We start from the raw sequence: 20234 nt of genomic DNA, 5'->3' as shown, positions 1-20234 counted from the left end.
GGTAGGTGCATGGGTCATAGAATAAGGGTAGGTGTAAATGGGAACATGGAACTTGAGTGATCTCAAGGGACATTAATGAAAGGGTATCACCCTTTCATTGTGAATCTCACGTAGCATTCTCTCTACCACATTGCATTCATCCGCCATCTCTCTCCCACCTTGCATGTAGGTCGAAATAGAAACAAGTACTCTCACGAGGGCGCTCTTCCCCATTGGAGGGCCAATTGGCATTCAAATTCTGCATGCATCGCACACATTTGCATTCTCGAAAAGTCTGGTTTTTCACATTTGGTATCAGAGTGGTGACGGTCTACGATCGGACGAGAAGAGGGTGAGAGGAACGTGCAGAATTGTGACGGACATGGCAGGAGCACTAGTGGGAGGCACGACTTGCGACAGCCGCGCAGGACGGAAGAGAAGCACAACGAGCGTCGAGAGCAGGCGCGGGAATCGCAAAAGAAGTCGCAGGAGAAAGCATGATCGGGAACGCCACGCAGCAGAAGAAGGCACGCACGATCAAGGAACGCATGCGGGACAACGAAATATTGGACGGGACGCATGCATGTGCTGCGGAAAACAGTCCACCATGCACATAGCATAGCATAATTTCCGGGTTGCAAACATCTCCTTCTTGGCCAATCTTGAATTCTTGAGGTTTTGAAACAAATTTTTTTGGGTCTTGAATGGTGAACGGGGTGAACCCCCCCCAGGTGTGAATGTACCCTTAAAATCCTTAAACCGTGAGGAAAAGGAACCCCCCCGTTCTCCCCAACGGAAAGTTGGATCGAACAAGATTTTAAGGGGGTGATCCACCCATCAAGTACCTCCTATAACGGTATCTAGACCTCCAATCCGCTCAAACAAAACAAGTAGCCCCTCCAATCCGCTCAAACAAAACAAGTAGCCCAAACAGAGCGTACCAGTTTACAGCAGAAATACAAGAAGAAAAGCTTAAAAGAGAAGGAAGAGGAGGTCATTTTAAGTGTCTTCTCAACACAAACAAAGCAGGAGTCGGATAAGTACCACCAACTCTACAACACTTGACTTTTGCTGTAAAATAAACCCCTTTTTTTGAAATTACAGCAAGTCATTTTCTCTCTTGTATTACTAAAAGGAAAGAATGGAAAGGGAAGGGAGATATAACAATGAACTTATTCCTTTTCTTCCATTACCCCAAGGAGAGAGAGAAAGAACACCTTCACCCACTCCTGAAGAGGATGGATTAGGTGAGAGTTACACACATCTTGAGTATGATAACCCACAAATAGATTTACAGTGGTCTCTCCTTCAAGAATCTCTTGATAGGGAGTTCTCCTTTTGTAATGAAAGAAGAAATGAGACCAGCCAAGAACAAGGTGATGAGTTTACGCCTTCAACTCAAAACCCAGCACACATGGACTATAATCCAAGTGCAAGAGGAAGAGAGGAGACTCCTGTTGATAAGCTGATTTTCCAGCTTAGCAATATGATTGAGCAGTCCATTATGACAAGATTAGGGACTAAGAGGACTTTAAACTTTAGGGATGAAGAGTTGAGTACCGTTTCTAAGAGGTCCAAATTCCAATCGCGAGAAAGAATTGAGTTCCCTAAATATGATGGGACAAGGGAGGCTGACAAAATCCTCAGTTGGATTCGCCATTTTGAGCTATACTTTGCCCATCAAGACAAGACCGAGCAAGAGAAGCTTGCTCTTGCCACATTGCATCTGTAGAAGGATGCTCTAATGTGGTGGTCTTTGTCACAAACAGGAAAAGAGCCTATTCATGAATGGGCTAAGTTCGTGGAGCAAGTGAAAGTCACTTTCATGCCACCGAGGCATGAAGAGAACCTAACCTTTCGTTGGGAGAGGTTTAGGTAGTTCGACAATGAGAGTAATGCAGATTTTACAGCCAGATTTTGGAAACTCTCTCTAGAGTTACCCGAAAAGAGTGAGGAAGATAGGAGAAAGAAGTATTTAGCAGCCTTAAGCCCAAAAGTAAGGTACGAGGTTGAAATGTTTAACCCGACCACGCTTAAGGACCTCACTAAGCTAGCTGAAATAGCCGAGAGGAAATTGAATCGTTGTAAACCCTTCAATAAGGAGAGTGGGTCATCATATACCCACTTTTAGGAAACCAAACCGGTTTAAGAATAATAAAGGGAAGGTAAAGCTCTTGTAAGGAATGTGAACAGCCAATCACGTTGTGGATGGGTGCCATTTTCTTCTATGACGGACGAAGAGAAGAGGAAGTTGATTAAGGAAGGAAAATGTTTCGGGTGTAAGAAACATAAGCTAGGGCACGTATGGCATAAGTGTCCTGTTCTCTTTGCTAAGATTGCCAAGACGAATTTAGTAAAAGGGAAAGCCAAGGCATCCAAGCAGGAGGGTGAGGCTTCTATCTTGTCACCCTTGAAATCTACCGTGACTATTGAGCCAATAGTGAATGCTGTCCATTCAGCCAATACCTTTGGGCCTCATGATCTTTTTAAGGTGTATGGATTCGTGAATGAACAGAGAATAGTGGTTCTCCTAGACGATGGATGTAGTGAGTGCGGTATGATTTTAACCTTGCTATTCATCCTCATACTCATCATTGTTGCTTTGTACATAAGGATGAAAACATAAGGATCGTAGGGGATCGAGACGTGTTTACAATTCCATTGATTACTCCTACCCCCAATAAAAAAAGAAAATAAGTTTATTACAAGGAGGATGATTGGGTTTTACTGAAGATTGATAAAAGAAGAATCAAGTCAGTGAGAGGAAGTACAAAACATGTCGAGTTAGCATCGAAGTTTTATGGTTCATTTCAGAATTCAGCAGCTTTATATCCAGAAGAAGGATCCAGAGCGTATGAGCTGAAATTACCAGCCTACTGGCGTATGAAGAATATCTTTCATGTGAGCAATTTGAAGAGATACCATGGTGATACTTCTGCGTTCTTGGATACTCAGCATCAAGAAGAACCTGAACTTGAAGATGGGACTGAAGTTCTTACTCCGGAATAGATCGTGTACCATAAAGAGAAGAGTACTTGTGGAAAGAAGAGATATATGTATTTACTGAAGTTTAAAAACCAGCCAGCTAGTGATGCACAGTGGTTCTTTACAGATTTTCCACAGATTCTCGCAGATCATAAAGAGGCGATGCAGTTGCAAAAGTAACAAGAGAAAGTGCACGTAAGAGGAAGAGACAAGCAATAATCCAGAAGAGGACTTCTGCTCATTCAAGCAGGAGGGAGTGTCATGACAAGAGAAATGATTATTTAGTTAATTAATAGTCATGAGAATCTTATTATTGTTAGGCGCCAATTTGATGGTGCGGTTATATGTTTGTATTTATGATCGACCAAGCGGTGTAAATAGTACCGCCAAAACTATGTAACATTGGCCAATGATTAGTAATAAAGATGTGCACACATGTGTCTAGGTCCTAGGGGCAATAGGAAAGGGAAAGGGTGCATTAGAGTGCATTGAATGGTAGGTGCATGGGTCATAGGATAAGGGTAGGTGTAAATGGGAAGATGGAACTTGAGTGATCTCAAGGGACATTAATGAAAGGGTATCACCCTTTCATTGTGAATCTCACGTAGCATTCTCTCTACCACATTGCATTCATCTGCCATCTCTCTCTCACCTTGCATGTAGGTTGAAATGGAAATAAGTACTCTCACGAGGGCGCTCTTCCCCATTGGAGGGCCAATTGGCATTCAAATTCTGCATGCATTGCACACATTTGCATTCTCGAAAAGTCTGGTTTTTCACAGCTGCTATGATTGGATGCTGCTGGTGTTTGGCATGAATCTGCTGCTAATGATTGGATGCATTATGCTTGATGAAACATAGACAGGTAATTTAGGTCAATACAAAGTAATATGGAGTTGAGTAGCTCATGGACAGCATAATTTTATCATCACGTTGGTAAGTTTTAATTGGCTGCACTGCTTTGGTAATGCGGCAAAAGGGGCTTTAATTGGCAGTCAAGAAGGTTGAGAAATTATATTTAGTAGAAATATATTGAAATCTTTTGTGGGAAAATGATCATACATTTGTTCATAATTATTTTCTTATTACTTTGCATCGTGACATACTTGAGAAGCTCTGAAATTCCATTGGGATAAGGGTAAGAGATCTCGAACAGTCTTTTATGGAAGCACTCGTGCACTGTATTTTTAGAATTTGTGTACTTTGTACTAACAAGTTTTGTTTGTGTGGTCAGAGCTGGTTTCAGACTGTAGAAGATGTTGTGCTCAAGAGGCCGAGGATTCTATAAGCAAGGTGCAACTTCTCTAGTCCATATTGGTCAAAGTGTTTTTCAATGGCGTAAACTTCTCTAATAGACATATGCAATTTGCAGTCTTATTTTTGCAATATTCAGAAGCAAAAGACACATGCATGTGTCCAGAATAAAGCCTCTTGTTGTCATGTACTGCATTTAACAGTTCTGCAGCTCTAAGTTCATCCACGTGGGTTTGAAATCAACTAGATATCACATGGATCAATACAGAACACTTGCTAGCTTCCATATTGTGGATCGTACAATAATGTCATGTGTAGTCTACTTAGCAGACCTCATGTTCAAGACGTTTATTATTGCATTTTTTTTCATAATGAGACAGAATTCATGTATTAAAGCGTTGTGTTTCCTGGACCTACCTACATAGGTAGGAAAGTGCTTCTTGTAAGGATATTATGTTTTCTTGTTTTGAACATCACTGTTGTCCAAATGGCATCCATATGGCAACCTCCATTGCCACTCAAAGATAACTCTTTTTGCTTGTCACTTTGAATGACTGATAGGTGACAATTTGAATCTTCTTCTCCATACCACATTCATTTTCTGCTGGACAGGTTCTTACACACATGCACGCACGCACATAGATAGAGAGAGGTTAAACATGGACTCTTCAGTAGGTTGTTGATTTCCCTAAACTGTAAGGCTATTCTAGGGACGTGCTCCTATAACCATAAGAGAAACTATAACAGGCAGGAAGATAGTGTACTAGTTAATCAAAATTTCTATGTGAAAAATCATGCCCTTGGTTGGAGAGTCATATCTTTAAGATTAAGACGTACTCGTTGTGTATATTCATAAGTGCCCTTCGCCAGGGTTTAAGGTTGCAAATCATGACAATTTTTTGAACTAGCGAAACTTAGCATGGAAAGTGACTTGAGGAACTGACAGTTACATGACTATGGGAAAGTAGCCAAGGTGAGGGATCAAGGCATGAGAATTGAGAGGACAACATGCATGCATGGTAATACACACATACCACCGCATCAAGATCTTAGCTACGAATTGTTTATAGGTGGCCCTGCCTTGTGGGGCTTCCTGTGGCCACAGGGTGGGTGGTTCATTCTGAATGATGTGACGTGTCTGTGTGGGCTTACGCTTTACAAGACGGTTGTGCATGGACTTCTGCCCTGGAGTATAAGAGGACTGGCATCCCCCCCTTTCCAAAGGCCAAATCCTTGATGAAAGATCTTACATACGACCATTGCAGCACATGCTCATCTCCAAAGTAGTACATATGAGCAGAAGTCGTCTCCTTGCAATACGTTTTCTTCCAGCTGGTGGTTCACTATTGGTGCTCTCTTCAATCCATAATGTGTGCTTTGTGACATCTGAAGTTGGAAGGAGCGCTGCTTGTTTGTGTTACCAATGGCTTGGCATGTCTGCTTACTCTAGCAGTTAATTCTTTGGATTTAAGTAATGTGCAAGGCCAGGCACTCTCTCTCTCAAGTATCAATGACGATTGGGCTAGCTGGTTGACATATGTTGTGCAACCCGATATATGATTATGCATTTTATCTCAGGTATGCAGTTGTCCAGCAAACCATCCATTCCTCAGGAGCATTACCACCATTAATGGCATACTATCGTGTAGGAATTAGCTGTACTATAGTGGCTGCAAAAAAGAAAAAAGGCTCATCCTACCATCCAATCGTTCCACCTTGGCGCACATTAGTCTGATCGTTCTTCATAAACTTCGTCAGGTTATTTGTTCCAAGCATTCTGAACTCTAAGATTTTATACACAAGGTTCCAAATTCTTTTGATGGAAGAATTTATCCTTGTGAATTTGTGAAATTTAGGTGGTGTAGCCCTGGAAACAGCTTTTGCTGTAACCATCCCTGAGGTTTGTGAACTTAATTGTACAGCTATTAGTGTTGGAATAGATAGTCCATTGCCCCACCGGTAACCCCCCCATATGAGCAGAGCATTGGGACATTGTACCTGGGTCCTGCACAGGATGGGGGCAATCAGATGGGCTGTCATGTGGGCAGGAGAGGAAGATGCCACACGGGCAGGTCTGGGTCGAAATGAACATCCATTGAGGCTGCCATATGGTCAATACACAGGCTGACATGTGGACAGCATAAGCATGTGTTGAGAATTGACATGCCTGTTTGCAGAAGAGATGGTGCTGGAACCGAAGTTAACATGTGGGCGAGGGGAAGGATGCCACATGGGCAGCAAAGCAAGCTTAAAGGAGATGGAGATTGGTTACTGTATGGGCAGCGAGATCCAGGTGGAGACGACCGGACAGATCTTCTGCATAAGTCTATGTTTGGCAGTAGGTAAGGGGCTATCCCTAGTTAGGGTTAGTCGGCCCAGTCAGGTTGGCTACAGACCAGGGTCAGTTGGCCCTATTGCAGGGCTGGTTGGCAGTAGATTGCGGGGACAGGCTGGGGCCTTCCATGCCTATTAATGGGGCGCATTTGGGCCTTGCTGGGCACTTGCAGAAGCTCACTGAGGAGCCCGCAAACTGAGGAGTGTTAGGGGGAATTAGAAGCAGAACTTGTGCTCTCCACAGTGCATCACTGCTGCATGGTGATGGATCTTTGTGGGAGCTTTTCTGTAACAGGATTTTGGTTTAGCTTTATGCAATATATCTCCAGATATGTTGGCGCTTATACAGCAAGCCCTAGCTGCTGCTAGGGTTTCACAGGTCGTTCCAGCTCGCAGCAGCGTACAATTCTCTAAACCCCAGCCCAGCCGGGGGTTAGCCAGGGGGTCGCAGCATAGATGGTCAACATGGAATGGCTGGCTCTTTCCTCAAAATCTCCCTCTACCCCAGCAACTTCAATTAGGACACGATAAGCTACAGCTGCAGCCATGACACCTCCTCCATATGCATGCACGTACCTACAAGAAGGTTCAAAACAACCCATCATTGGACAACATGAACAGATTCTTTACTCACAGCAAGTAGTGAGAGAGTTGAGGCTGGAAATATCAGAAGTAGAGGCTCGACTTCAGGTTCTAGAGGGGCCTGGCAAGCAGGCAGTAATTGATGAGGTTGTGAAGTCATGTAAGGCTTCTCCTCCTACTCCCCAATTAGTATCTACAGAAGGATTTCGTTCATATTGAAGTACAAACAGTTAAGAAAGAAATGATTATGGAGGTCGATACAAATGCAAGTAAGACTGATATTCAAGAAGAGATCAAAGAACACGAAGCCAGACATCATATTGTTTGTGAATGCATGTATGCATGTATGTGGAATGTTTGCTTGTCCTTTGCCTAACAAACATTGTAGTGTTTTCTTTTGCAGGTAATTTATGGCAATCGCGGACGCTTGCCTTTTTCAAAGGTCTGTGACGAGGACGTGAAATTATGGGACTTTTGATTTGCGACTCCTGTAATTTGTGCGTGACTGCCTTGAGTCTCTAGGGTGCCAGGGTCCAGCCATGGGGCAGGACTTGGGAATTAAAATTCCCTAGTGGGCCCTTGGAAATTGTGAATCGCGCCCAGTTACTAGTCAATTAATTTCTAAGGCCAAAGTGTGCAATAGGGGGCCAAAAGAGTGGTGCAATTAAAAATTGCTATTTTTAGCACAGGGATCTAAAAAGAGGAGAGCCCTTCTTTTGGACTTGGAAGGCCAAAATCAGTTTCAAAAGGAGCTAGACCATCAGTTGTGAGCTGCCAGAGCCTGCCTAGTGCTGCTAGAGCCAAATCGTCAACTGCCAAGAGCTTCCGGAGCCTGCCAGGGAAAATCGCCATCAGCTAGGGCCAGTTCCAGTGCATCCAGGGCCTGCCAGAGGAAATCGCACTTGATCTAGGAGCCTATTGTAGATTGCGATTTCAGCCAGGGTGTTTCTTCTAGATTGCGATTTCATCCACAGGTCTTCCGGGCTATGCCAGGTGACTGAGTCCTGTTCCAAGGCTGTTCCAGGTGTTTTCAGGCTGTCCAGGCTGCTATAGAGGATTGCGATTTACTTCCAGGCTGTCCAGGCTCTGTAGGGAAACTTGCGATTTGATTTCTGGAGCTTTCTGGGAGTTGCTGCTGATTTTGGTAACTCTCCAGGTGTGGGTGTTCTCTTCTAAGCTGCTTTTGGGGCTGTGCCAGGGCTGAATCATTTTTTCTGTGCAGGATCTAGGGTTTTCCAGCCCTAGTGATCTATCTTCTGTGGATACTGGGTAGAAGAAGGCTTGTTTTTGCCTGCTTCCGCCGTTCCCTGATTGGTTGTTGGCTAGTTATTGCGTTTGGGTTTCTTTCCTCATGAGGCAAGGTTGATTCATGCTGTTGGGCAGTGGCCAGGGAGGTTATAGATTGAGGCAACCTATTTGGGAGTGCTTTGTCGATTGATTGTACCAGAGTTTGGCTGTTGAGAGCTTTGTCTTGCAATTGGTTAGCCGTGTCCGGATGGTTGGGCACTTGGTTGTGCAATTGCAGGTGTGGCACAGACAGTGGATGCTTTTGGGGTCTCTGTTGCATGTTTTGGTTGGTTGAGGATACAAGATTGTCTAGTAATTGGATGCCATTCACCGTTTGGAGTTGAGCAGGGAATTACAGGGTGGGTTGGACGAGGAGTCTGCGGGCGTTGGTTTACCTGTGGTGCAGCTTCCCAGATACCTTTGTAATCAGTCGCTTGGCTTCAAATGAATGTTAAATAAATACCGCAAGGGGTGCCAACGTTTGGGGTCAATCGGTGTCCTTGTTTCTGAGTAGGAGTGCTCTAGCTCCCATGTGATTTAATTTGTGGTGCGTATTTATTTGTCAAATTACCTGTGTATGCTGTAATTAAGTTGATCCTACCACCCTTTACATTGTTGAGGCTGGTTTCAGTGGTTCCATCGCCGGGATCCACCTAACCTCTTCAAGAGGGGAACCTGTGTTTGGCTTGGTGCAAGTGTAGCAGACTAGGTGAAGAAGACAGCATATTATTCAGTAAATATGTCTCACAAGGGGAGATCTCTGAGTCTTACTAGAGAGGAAGAGGAAGAGGAAGAGCGGATGTCTGAGTCTCTTGATGATGACCAAGGTGCAAGAGAGGAGTCCGAGCATGTTGCTAAGCATCAGGATGATCGGACTGATGAGGAGAATGTGGAATTATTCAAGGCACATATGTAGAGTTTCATGAGTGCTTTCACGCAGTTCACACAGGATCCTCGCTTCCAGAAGATGATGAATTCTGATGTGCAGCCGAAGAAAAGGAAGCTTGATGATGGGGATAGGGATGTTGTAATCACCCGCTTGGCTTCAAATGAATGTTAAATAAATACCGCAAGGGGCGCCAACATTTGGGGCCAATCGATGTTCTTGTTTCTGAGTAGGAGCGCTCTAGCTCCCCTGTGATTTAATCTGTGGTCTGTATTTATTTGTCAAATTACTGTGTATGCTGTAATTAAGTGGATCCTACCACCCTTTATGTTGTTGAGGCTGGTTTCTGCGGGGAAATCAGATTTGGTCTATGCCTCGTTGTGCCAAGTGGTGGCGCAAAAGATTGCGACTGCTTTGGAGCTGTAAATTGCCTGTTCGCCAACATGTGTGTTATGGCGAGTAATGTTGGGGGTTATTCCGTTTGGTCTACTCGTAGCTTGACGACATATTGTCCCTGTTGTCTGTCACAGATGTTTGGCTCCTAGGGAATCCTTGATCCATCTATTTTGGCAATGCCATGTCACTCGCGACTTTCTGCTTCTGTTACAGCAGCGTCTCCAAGCCAGATTCCCTACTGCTTCTTTTGGCAAGCTCTTCTGGATATTTGGCATCTATCCACTAAGGCCAAACTTTCATCTTTTCTTCTCATGGGTTCGATATTGGGGCCATTGACTCCTTGGAAGGGCAGAAATCATAGTCTTTGGAGACTCCAATTTCTCCAAGTTTTCCTTTTTCCGGATGTCACTAAGGCAATCCTTTTATGATTGCGTCAGTGCTCATCAGATAAATTCCTCTATCTATATTGAAATTTTCTGATGTTTTGTAATGGCAAGTTCTCTTTTTGGGAAGTGCTTCTTGTAATATAAAGAAATATGGATTTCACCCCAAAGAGAGAGAGAGAGAGAGAGAGAGAGAGAGAGAGAGAGAGAGAGAGATTAATGTCTGCAAGAGGCCTCGCGGGCCTATGAGACAAAGTGTGAATCCAAGAAGTACCTCATACAAGCCATTGGGGGCTGAAGCAAAGGGTTCACTAAGACCCTTGCTGAGAACTAAAAGCTGAAAAACTGAAAACAAAAGCTAAAACGCTAACATGCTCAGCTAGTGAACAAAATACTAGAGTAGGGCTAGTAGTCCTAGTATGTGCTCAGGTTCCATATATCCAGGTAACCTGGTGGAACTCTGATGTGATGTGAGAAGCTCTTGTCTCTGTAGTCGGGCCAGAGCACCCCGTCCTCGTGTGAGTCGTGCCGTACTCGCATGGATCATCGTGAAACCTGGTCCAGTGAACACTATCCCCAAATATGTGTAGGACTGCACTATCTCCAGAGGCTCGCCCTGGTATGTGAAACTATGGTCATAGGATACTGTTGCTCGCGAGGTGTTGAAGATCATAACCTTGGTCTTCCCAAGGTTAACTGTCAAGTCTCTCTCCTTGTAGAACATCTCCAGAGCCTCTAGATGTTTCTGTAGCCCCTCTGTAGAGGATGATATGAGGACTATGTCATCGGCATACAACAGTATCTGCACCATCATGTCAGCCAAGAGCGAACCCTCTCTGCCTAGTCGATCGACAAAAGAAGTGATCTTGTCGATATAGAGCCCGAAGAGAGTTGGTGATAGGGGGCAGCCTTGCTTTACTTCGATGGTGCTCTCAATCCAGTTTGATAAGCCTCCTGGGACGCATATCCTCCCTCTGACAGACTCATATAAACTCATGACCCCCCAAATCATGATGGTTGGGAGCTATAGTTTCTGTAACCTCCTGATCAGGCGAGAGCGTGGGATAATGTCAAATGCCTTACGAAAGTCTACGAAGCAAGTGTAGACTTTCTAATGCCTTGATTTCGCCTCCTCAATAATAGCCCTCAGGGTAAAAATGTGATCGAGGGTGGAGTGCTGTCTCTGAAATCTTCCTTGCCCAGGTGCCTGCTGTCCGTGGCCCTTTGTGTGACTGCTGTCAATACAGTGGTGAATCAACCAGCTGAGTGAGGCTAGCTTCCATGGGAGTCACTGCTGCTTTGCAATCTTTCATCTGTAAGCGTTTGAGTAGCTCCCTGCAATATTTCTCCTGTGAGATAAAGATACAGCTCTTTCCCTGCTTCACCTCAATCCCAAGAAAGTAATGAAGTATGCCCAAGTCCGTCATCTCGAACTCCTCCATGAGAAGTCTCTTGACCTGAGTAATCTTCTTCGTATGATCCCCTGTAATGATGAGGTCATACACATACAGGATTAATACCAGTGGCAAATCCCCCTCTGAGTGGAGATAAAGATTTGCCTTTGATGGACTCCTCTGAAGCCCGATTTTCTAAAAGAAAACATCTATCCGCTGGTACCATGTTCTGGGGGCTTGTTTCAGCCCGTATAAGGCCTTCTTCAGCTTTGCATACTTTTGATGGGGATCCTGGATTTGAAATCCTAGTGGCTGTGCCACATATACCTCCTCCTCCAGGGTTCCATTAAAAAATGCAGACTTGACTTCTGCCACAGCAGAATAAGAGAATTTCATTAAGTTGATTGTCCTCAGGGAATTTAATTCCCTTTTCCCGAACCATAGGTTCAATAAAAAAATCATGGTTCCTTGATAAGATTACTGTGGATGAGGTGGACTACCTTACTCACCATCTTTCTATTTTGGGTCTAGATAAATGTGGATGAGGTGGACTTACTCACCATCTTTATAGTACCGACCCATATAACTTAGCCAAAGTATGGCCAATCATAAGAGTACGGTAGTTCCCAGTGTGCATGGGATCGCTTGCCTTGTGTATCAGTACTATGGTGGTGGTGCTCCAGGTAGGTGGGAAGCCATGGCATACAGCATGATTGAACAGTTGTGCTAATATCGGGTTCAGGAATGTTGCCCATGCGCAAAATGCTCAGTGCGTAGTCCCTCATGATTTGGTGATCGTCGGTTATGAAGCTGGAGAAGGGCAGCTCGCACATTCTGCGGAGTAAACAAATGACATGTGGTGGGCTTGGGCATAGAGGACATATGTGCCTGACTTGGGACATCATATAGTGTCATGTGCATGGTGTACCTAGGGTTACGGGATAGCATAGGGCTGGATGGCTATTTTTGGCTAAGATTGCTATATATAGAGATTGATTCATATATAGTGCTTGCTTTATATGGAGGGAGCTATTCATAGCATTGTGCTATCTATAGCGGGTTTCCTTCTATATAGAGGGAGGGCCAGTGCTATTGTGCAAATCAGTTGAGCGCTTCTCAACTGATGGATGGGGCTTGGACCAAGGCCAGGACTCTGGCCATCTACATGGCGGATCATAGGTGGTGTATCGAAGGTCCTCTGGACGGGCTTAGGTGGTATGGGACGCCTGGGTTAGATACAGGCCTATGGATGAATCGAGCTGTAGCCGACATGCTCGGGGGTGGTCGGGAGGATCGAGGCACCTGCGCTATGATTCTGGTTGGATGAGGACGAGATTCTAGGTTAGTGATAGGGTCAGATCCTGCGGGGTCGTGTCATCTGGTATCAGAGCCCGTCCTATCACAATTGAATTCAACGCGAGGTATGCAGAAAAGATGTCTTCCACGTATGCTTTTTGAGATTGCTCTTGCAAATCTGAATTTCCGCTCATGTATGGGCTGAATCGTTGGCTGATGATGTGCGCTCATGATTGGGAGAGTTGTGGAAGAAAGAGAAGTCCATAGGCTGTGTGCTCTCTCTTGGTTGCTACGTGTTTGGAAATCGTGATTCTATGAGAAGGGTAGGCGATGAGAAGACTTGATGCTTCCAGCAAGAGATATGAGGATGGATCGTTTCTGACCTATAACTACCCCGCTTGGGTTGTTGATGTGATTGGCTGTGTGGGGACGCGTGACAGTAGGCTGGTTAGGGAAAGAATTCGCTCTAGGTTCTCAAGGATGAGATTCCTACCCTAGAGACCTAGATTTGCTGCAGTTGAGAAGTAGGAGGAAAGAGAGAGCGTTTATAAGCCTAGAAAGCGGCTTGTCTAGGATACGGGCATCAGAGATGGACGATATGATTGGGGGCAGGCGCTTGGCTTTGGGAAGGAGCATATGGCCTGATTTTAGCACGTTTTGGCTATTTTTGGCTGGCTGGAGAAAAGCGGAACAGGATCTATTAAAAGCGAGACTGTTTTTTGGTTAAAAAGCAGGTTGCTTTTTTGTTTTTCTCTAGCAAGGAAAGCACTTGCTCTAAATCTAGCGCTTTTCGGCTATTTTTGGCTGGCTGGAGAAAAGCGGGACCAGATCTATTAAAAACAAGACTGTTTTTTGGTTAAAAAGTAGGTTACTTTTTTGTTTTTCTCTAGCAAGGAAAGCACTTGCTCTAAATCTGGCGTGTTTCGGCTATTTTTGGCTGGCTGGAGAAAATCGGGACCAGATCTATCAAAAGCGAGACTGTTTTTTGGTTAAAAAGCAGGTTGCTTTTTTGTTTTTCTCTAGCAAGGAAAGCACTTGCTCTAAATCAAGCACCCACCCTAAATTCGCCTAGCTTTTGATGGCCCTTCTTGGCTGTTTATATACCCGGGATTTCTCTCTCTTTCTCACTTCAGCACTTCAGCGCATGAAGGTGAATTTCCCACCCTCTTTCCGTCTGAGATCAGCCTATCAGATTCCGCCATCTTTCTTGCTGTCCTCTACTCGCCTTCTTCCTTGATTGCACGCAGCACCAGATTCTCTTTTGTTAGTGTGAAGAGCATGTGTTTGGACATAGCTGTTTTTCTTCTAGTCCCTCTCCCGTGTGAGAGATTTTCCAGCCATGGAAGGATATCAAAGTAATGAGACACCTACGTTGGATTACTGTTTTATTGAGATGGAGGATGAGGCTACATCGGAGATCAATCCTCGTAGACCTCATGACCTGCTACGAGAGATGAATTCCTTGATGGATGAACTCTGGGCAGCTCTTCACTACTATAAAACCCCTCAGTACCAGAAATATATTAAAGAAGGCTCATGTTGTTCTAAATGTAGACAGCTTGTTTTAGAGTCTTTATACTGCTTCCGTGCTATTGAGAAGCGATGAAGAGGTTGAAATCCTCAGTTTTGACCGATACCCAATTATTTTTGGCTCGACTGGATCTTTTGAACCTCGTTTGGTTCAAGAAGCTCCCCAATTTTGTATGACTTATAAATTGTCTTAAATTGACCAGGTTTTGGTTAATTTGGATTTGATTTGTAACTAAGTGGCATTTATAATTTGATTGGTTTTTTCAAATTATATAACGTGTACTTTTGTTCCATATATCTTGCAGTTTTTTAGATATATGGTACATTGATGGTGCGCGAGTATTTGTTACATATTAGCCCGGATTTTGGGATTGGTGCGTAGATTCCTGTTTGGTTTCTATTTGAAGTTTTGATCTCGATGTGATTGTGAGTTATGACGTTTCTTCGAGTTACCGTTTGGACATATGAAGGTTCTTATTGATTAGACTGGGATGAGTCTTGTTGGATACCTTCTTTGAATCATGTCCAAAGGCGGGGTCATTCTGATTCTCGCGCTTTTAGCCCGAGGTCGTGGATAGTCAGGATTCAAGAGTTGTTAGGGATCTACCTGCTGTTTTCTTCTTTGACCTATTGGTTGGGGTATTGTAACACAAGGGGGTGATATAATCACATTAAGAAAAGGATTGAGTACGGATTTGCCACCCTGACTCAATCTAGGATCATCTGAGTTGAAGAGGGATTAGCTACCTGATTCGCTCATATTGTCCACCGAGTTTTTTTATTTGCAGTATACTTTGGTGGTATGGGACACTAAGGTATGTTACATTTAAGATTCTCTGATGTGGTGGTATAATCTAGCGTGAAATAATACCCAAGGACCTCTAGGGTGAAGTACAAGTAGGCTGAATTGAATTGGGGGCAACCTGATTAGATTTTTTTTAAAGGAGGGCTGACTAAGATTCTTTACCCTGTGAGAAGCCATGTATTTTTTGGGTTCAACCCTTGAGCTCCATAGTCTAGACTCAATCTCAGGGAGGGTTACCGCATATCTTCTGATGATGGTATGTCAGTGCCTTGTTTGGAACTTGATGTTCCGAGATAAGCGGTCCTAAGAACTGGATGATCGTGTGATCGGAGCGGTTTATTGTGCACACGTTTATACAGGATATTCGGTAGTGGATCTTATTTTTAGAGATTTCGGATTGTATATTTCCGTAGTCTTTGGATCACATAGGATGCTATTCCTATGATGGTTGACTATATACATGTCTAGAACAGTACCATTGACTGGATATAGCCAACTGAATTTTTACTGATTATCCTCATGTAGGGGCATTTCGAGGATAGATCAAGGGGACCATATCTTTGGTAAGGATTTTGCCCATTGATACTTCCATGAAGATTCTTCCATCATGAGTTATGAACGGACACCTAATTGTTCTGCGATGGAAAGTCTGTCATGTATTTCAACCCAAGAATTTGAATTACAAGGGTATTCCGTTGAGGGATTTTTTGAATACTAAGTAATTCAAGAATTAGGGTTGATAGAAATTGCAACCCAAAAATTGGCCTCGAGGGGTTCAATTGATGGGGTTGTTCGAACAATGATTCCTCGATCTCAACCTAAGATTTTTGAGTTCAAGGATACTCAATAGATAAGGTTGATAGAATCATTTACCTTTAGGTACGGATTTTACCATGCTTGTGTACGGATATGTCAACGGAATTAACTCTATGGATTCAGGCGTTACTTGATTTCTCGAGGAGACTACTCGACGATATGTAACCTTGTTTACATTGAGAGATTTACTTTCCTTGGGTTAGTTATCAAAGATTGTGGCTTTGGCCTAAGATTCTCTTTGATTTGAATCTCATGGAAAGTATAGCACACTCAACTTGATAGTCACAGTATAGTTATTGGCATTGACTCATCTTCACAAAGAGTTTTCGGGCTTTCTAGTGAACTCAGGAGTGAGTTCTTAGAGGAAGGGGGTATGTCGTGTGCATGGTGTACCTAGGGTTGGATATCAGGTGAACATGGGTTACGGGATAGCATAGGACTGGATGGCTATTTTTAGCCGAGATTGCTATATATAGAGATTGATTCGTATATAGTGCTTGCTTTATATGGAGGGAGCTATTCATAGCATTGTGCTATCTATACCGGGTTTCCTTTTATATAGAGGGAGGGCCAGTGCTATTGTGCAAATCAGTTGAGCGCTCCTCAACTGATGGATGGGGCTTGGACCCAGGCCGGGACTCTGGCCATCTACATGGCAGATCATAGGTGTGTATCGAAGGTCCTCTGGACGGGCTCAGGTGGTATGGGACGCCTGGGTTAGATACGGGCCTATGGATGAGTCGAGCTGTAGTCCACGTGCTCGGGGGTGGTCGGGAGGATCGAGGCACTTGCGCTATGATTCTGGTTGGATTGAGGACGAGATTCTAGGTTAGTGATAGGGTCAGATCCTGTGGGGTCGTGTCAAATAGGGAGCAAGCATATGTGTGCCAGACTACGGGATCTGTGATGGGAATGGGTGACTTCCCTTCTGACAAGAGTCCCCATCCCGTGGTAGGATCTCCTCCGCGAAAAGAATTGATCACCTCATCCATCTTGTGCATGAGGAAAGCTCGCTTCTTACGCCGTGTCACTCGGTGTGAGATCCAGTGTGCCTCTGGCGGAGTTTGAAACCTCACTCATAAATTACTGCAAAACACACTCTAAAGCTCTCCCTCATTCCCTCTCTCTACAGATACACTAGGGCCTAGGACAAAGCGTCGGGTTGGACCCCCCCCCCCCAAGGTTTTTATTCATGAGAGAGAATTTGAAGTACATAGTTCAGCGTAGAGCTGCTTCTCTAAAAATCCAAAACGTGAATCAATCTTTACAAGAGCTTCAAGCTCATTCCAAAATGGCAACATGCCACTTGTCTAAAATCTAGAGACATGCCTCTGAGGCACGCAGGTGGCCTCTGAAATGCTTACTACGCTCCAAATTTCTTGGGTCTTTAGCTCTCATAGTACCTGTAACAATTAATTAAAGCGCACCACCATGGCACCCATTAATTGTTAGCGCTTTGCATGCAAAAATAATAAACTGTGGACTAATCCTAGTCACGGTGGGCATCCCCATTGAACACATGTGCACACATAACAAATATATGAATATATTTATTCTCTAGTTGATCGGAGTCAACACTCTTGATCATAATTAAGGGGCTTTGACCAAGGGTCGAGGCGCCTTAATTATAGTCAAGTCTCTCCAACCGAAGTTGGCACATCCTGGTTAACCGCAGTTAACCTTCTTGGTATAAACCAAGTCTTTCTGATTGAAATCAGGCTTACTTGACCGAAGTCAAGTATCTTTGACTGTTGTCAATTCTTTGACCAATAGAAGAACTCTTTTGACCATAATTAACCTAGATGGAAAATCCTTTAATTATGATCAAATAAATGGTCAACTGTATTTTGACTTAAGATATTTGCATTGTGGTGACATCCCCTCGGCGTGTAAAATCTCACCAAAATCTGCACCATTAGCATATTCCTCCCTCATGCCTTTTGTTTCTTGATGATAAGCAATAGTCACGTTGTTGACCTGAGGTCTTCGGGACAAGGCATCTGCCACTCTGTTCCGAACCCCTGGAGTATGGACAATCTGAAAATGATACATTGACAGCATATTTGCCCATTTCATATGCTTCTCGGAGAGTTTTGTCGGAGTTAGGAAATATCTCAGACTTTGGTGATTTGTTTTAACAGTAAAATCTGCACCCAAGAGATAATGCTTCCATGTATTCATAGCATGAACTACAGCCAACAATTCTTTTTCATAGATTTGCAGATATCTCTCAGCATCACGCAATCTTCGGCTTTCGTATGCTACTACATGTCCATTCTGATGTAATGCAGCCCCAACACACTCTCCACAGGCATCGCAATCAACATCAAAAGGTTGATAAAGATCCGGGACTACAAGAATAGGCTCTGTAGTCAACTTCCCCTTGAGTGTATTGAATGCTTTCTTCTATGACATTCCCCATGTGAAGGCTCCATTTTTTTGAGTAATATGAATCTCCTGTAATAGGAGCAGAGTCCCAAAAAACTACAGACCTCATGCACAGTTTTCAGCTCAGGCCATTCTTGGATGGTTTGGATCTTTGCAGGATCCACCTCTATTCCATTCTTAGATATTATGTGCCCTAGATAATGGATCTCTTCCAAAAAGAATTCATTTTTCTTGCTATTGGCAAAAAGTTGATGATTTCGAAGTTCTTGAAACACCAAAGCAAGATGTTCCCTGTGCTCTTCTTCTGTCTTTGAAAAGACTAGGATATCATCAAAGAAAGTACCCGTGAAGTGCTTGTACTTTTGAAAGATGCGATCCATCATTCTATTGAATGTGGCTGGAGCATTTGTCAACCCAAAAGGCATCACTAAGTATTCATACAACCCAAATGTAGTGCGAAAAGCTGTCTTATGCACATCTTGTGGTTGTATCCTGACTTGATGATAACCACTCTTCAAGTCTATCCTGTTGAAAACTATTGCTCCTCTGAGCTGGTCAAGCACATCATCTATGCGTGGTATTGGAAATCTATTTTTGATGGTCATCTTATTCAATGCACGGTAATCAATGCACATTCAAAAAGAACCATCTTTCTTTTGTACTAAAAGTACTGGTGAGCAAAAAGGAGATGAGCTCGGCTGAATCAACCCTTTGGATAGCAAGTCTTGCACCTGAGCCATGATCTCCTCTCTGAGTCGCACTGACTCTATAAGGTGGTCTATTTGGTGGCTCACTACTAGGCATTAACTCTATCTGATGATCTCCTGGTCTCTCTGGGGGTAACTCCCCTGGCAAAGCATTTGAAAAACAATCTTTAGAGTTTACAAGAAACTGAAATTTATCTTTGTCTGCATCATTCATTTCAGCATGCATATCATTTTCTTTTTCTTTTACAAAAACCATGTACGCGGAAATTGCAGACTTTATTGCTTTACCACATATAACATCATATACAATGGGGATTGTTTCCCCTTTATTCATGGCAACTAAACACTGGTTTTTCCCTCTATGGATAAAACTCAGCACCCTCTTAGGGTATTCTATCTTTACTTCCTTTCCATGGAACCACGGTGTACCAAGTACAACATCATGCTGATCTATATAACTCTGCACACGGACACGAAGCTTTCCAATCAAATAAGTAACTTGCACTAGATTCCCGTGGAACATTTGATTAGCATCAAGAGCTCTGCCTAGCTCTTCAGTTTTAATCTCTAATCTCAGGGCTAAATCTTCGGATATGAAATTGTCTGTAGACCTTGGATCAAATAGGATTAATGCTTGCTGATCTCTTACTTTTCCCCATGATAGCAAAAGCTCTTTTTCCTTTGGGTCTCAGATACTACCCAAAACATCTGGGACTGCTCCCACCATTGGTCTTGGTGGTACTTGTGGCTTTTTCTTCTCCTTAGAACCCGAAGGCTTCTTAGGGCACTGGGCAGCCATATGCCCCTCTTTCCCACATCTAAAGCATTTTTCATCTCTGCGGAATTCAGCTATTTGTTCAGGAGTGAATAGGGATTTGCCTTTACATGTCTTTGAAAGATGAGTACCCCTCGGCTTCTGAGGCTGAAACCCTTTCTTCTCAACCTTGGGATACTCTTTCTTTTCTGATTTTGAAAAATCAGGTTTCTTCCTATCAGTAGCTTCTGCATGCAAGGATGGCACTACGGTTGGATCTTGTATCTGCACGAGACTAGCTACCGAAGCTGAATGCATAATGTCTTGAATGTTCTTTGCCCTCAAAGCATTCACCACTACCTAAATTTTTGAAGTGAGACCTGCTCTGTACTTTCTCATTTGGGTTCTTTTGGAGATCTTTTTGAAGGGTGCAACTTGCAAATAAGCATCCCAAAACT

The 20234-nt window shown here is 43.6% G+C and overlaps 1 protein-coding gene across 1 annotated transcript in view; it reads left to right on the top strand.

Annotated features, from left to right (window-relative positions):
* Nucleotides 1-20234, top strand: part of LOC147887939 (uncharacterized) — a 94518-nt gene that overhangs the window by 5203 nt on the left and 69081 nt on the right. Inside the window, exon 2 of the mRNA XM_087393886.1 lies at nt 4199-4257. Within this exon, the coding sequence (XP_087250012.1) occupies nt 4199-4257 (59 nt within the window). The remainder of the gene's footprint in view (nt 1-4198; nt 4258-20234) is intronic.

This window comes from Dipteris shenzhenensis, chromosome 22 (assembly GCF_047967505.1).
Source record: "Dipteris shenzhenensis isolate YYH24624 ecotype China chromosome 22, Dip_SZ_1.0, whole genome shotgun sequence".
Classification (NCBI taxonomy): domain Eukaryota; kingdom Viridiplantae; phylum Streptophyta; class Polypodiopsida; order Gleicheniales; family Dipteridaceae; genus Dipteris; species Dipteris shenzhenensis.
This window is presented reverse-complemented; position numbering and strand designations above follow the sequence as displayed.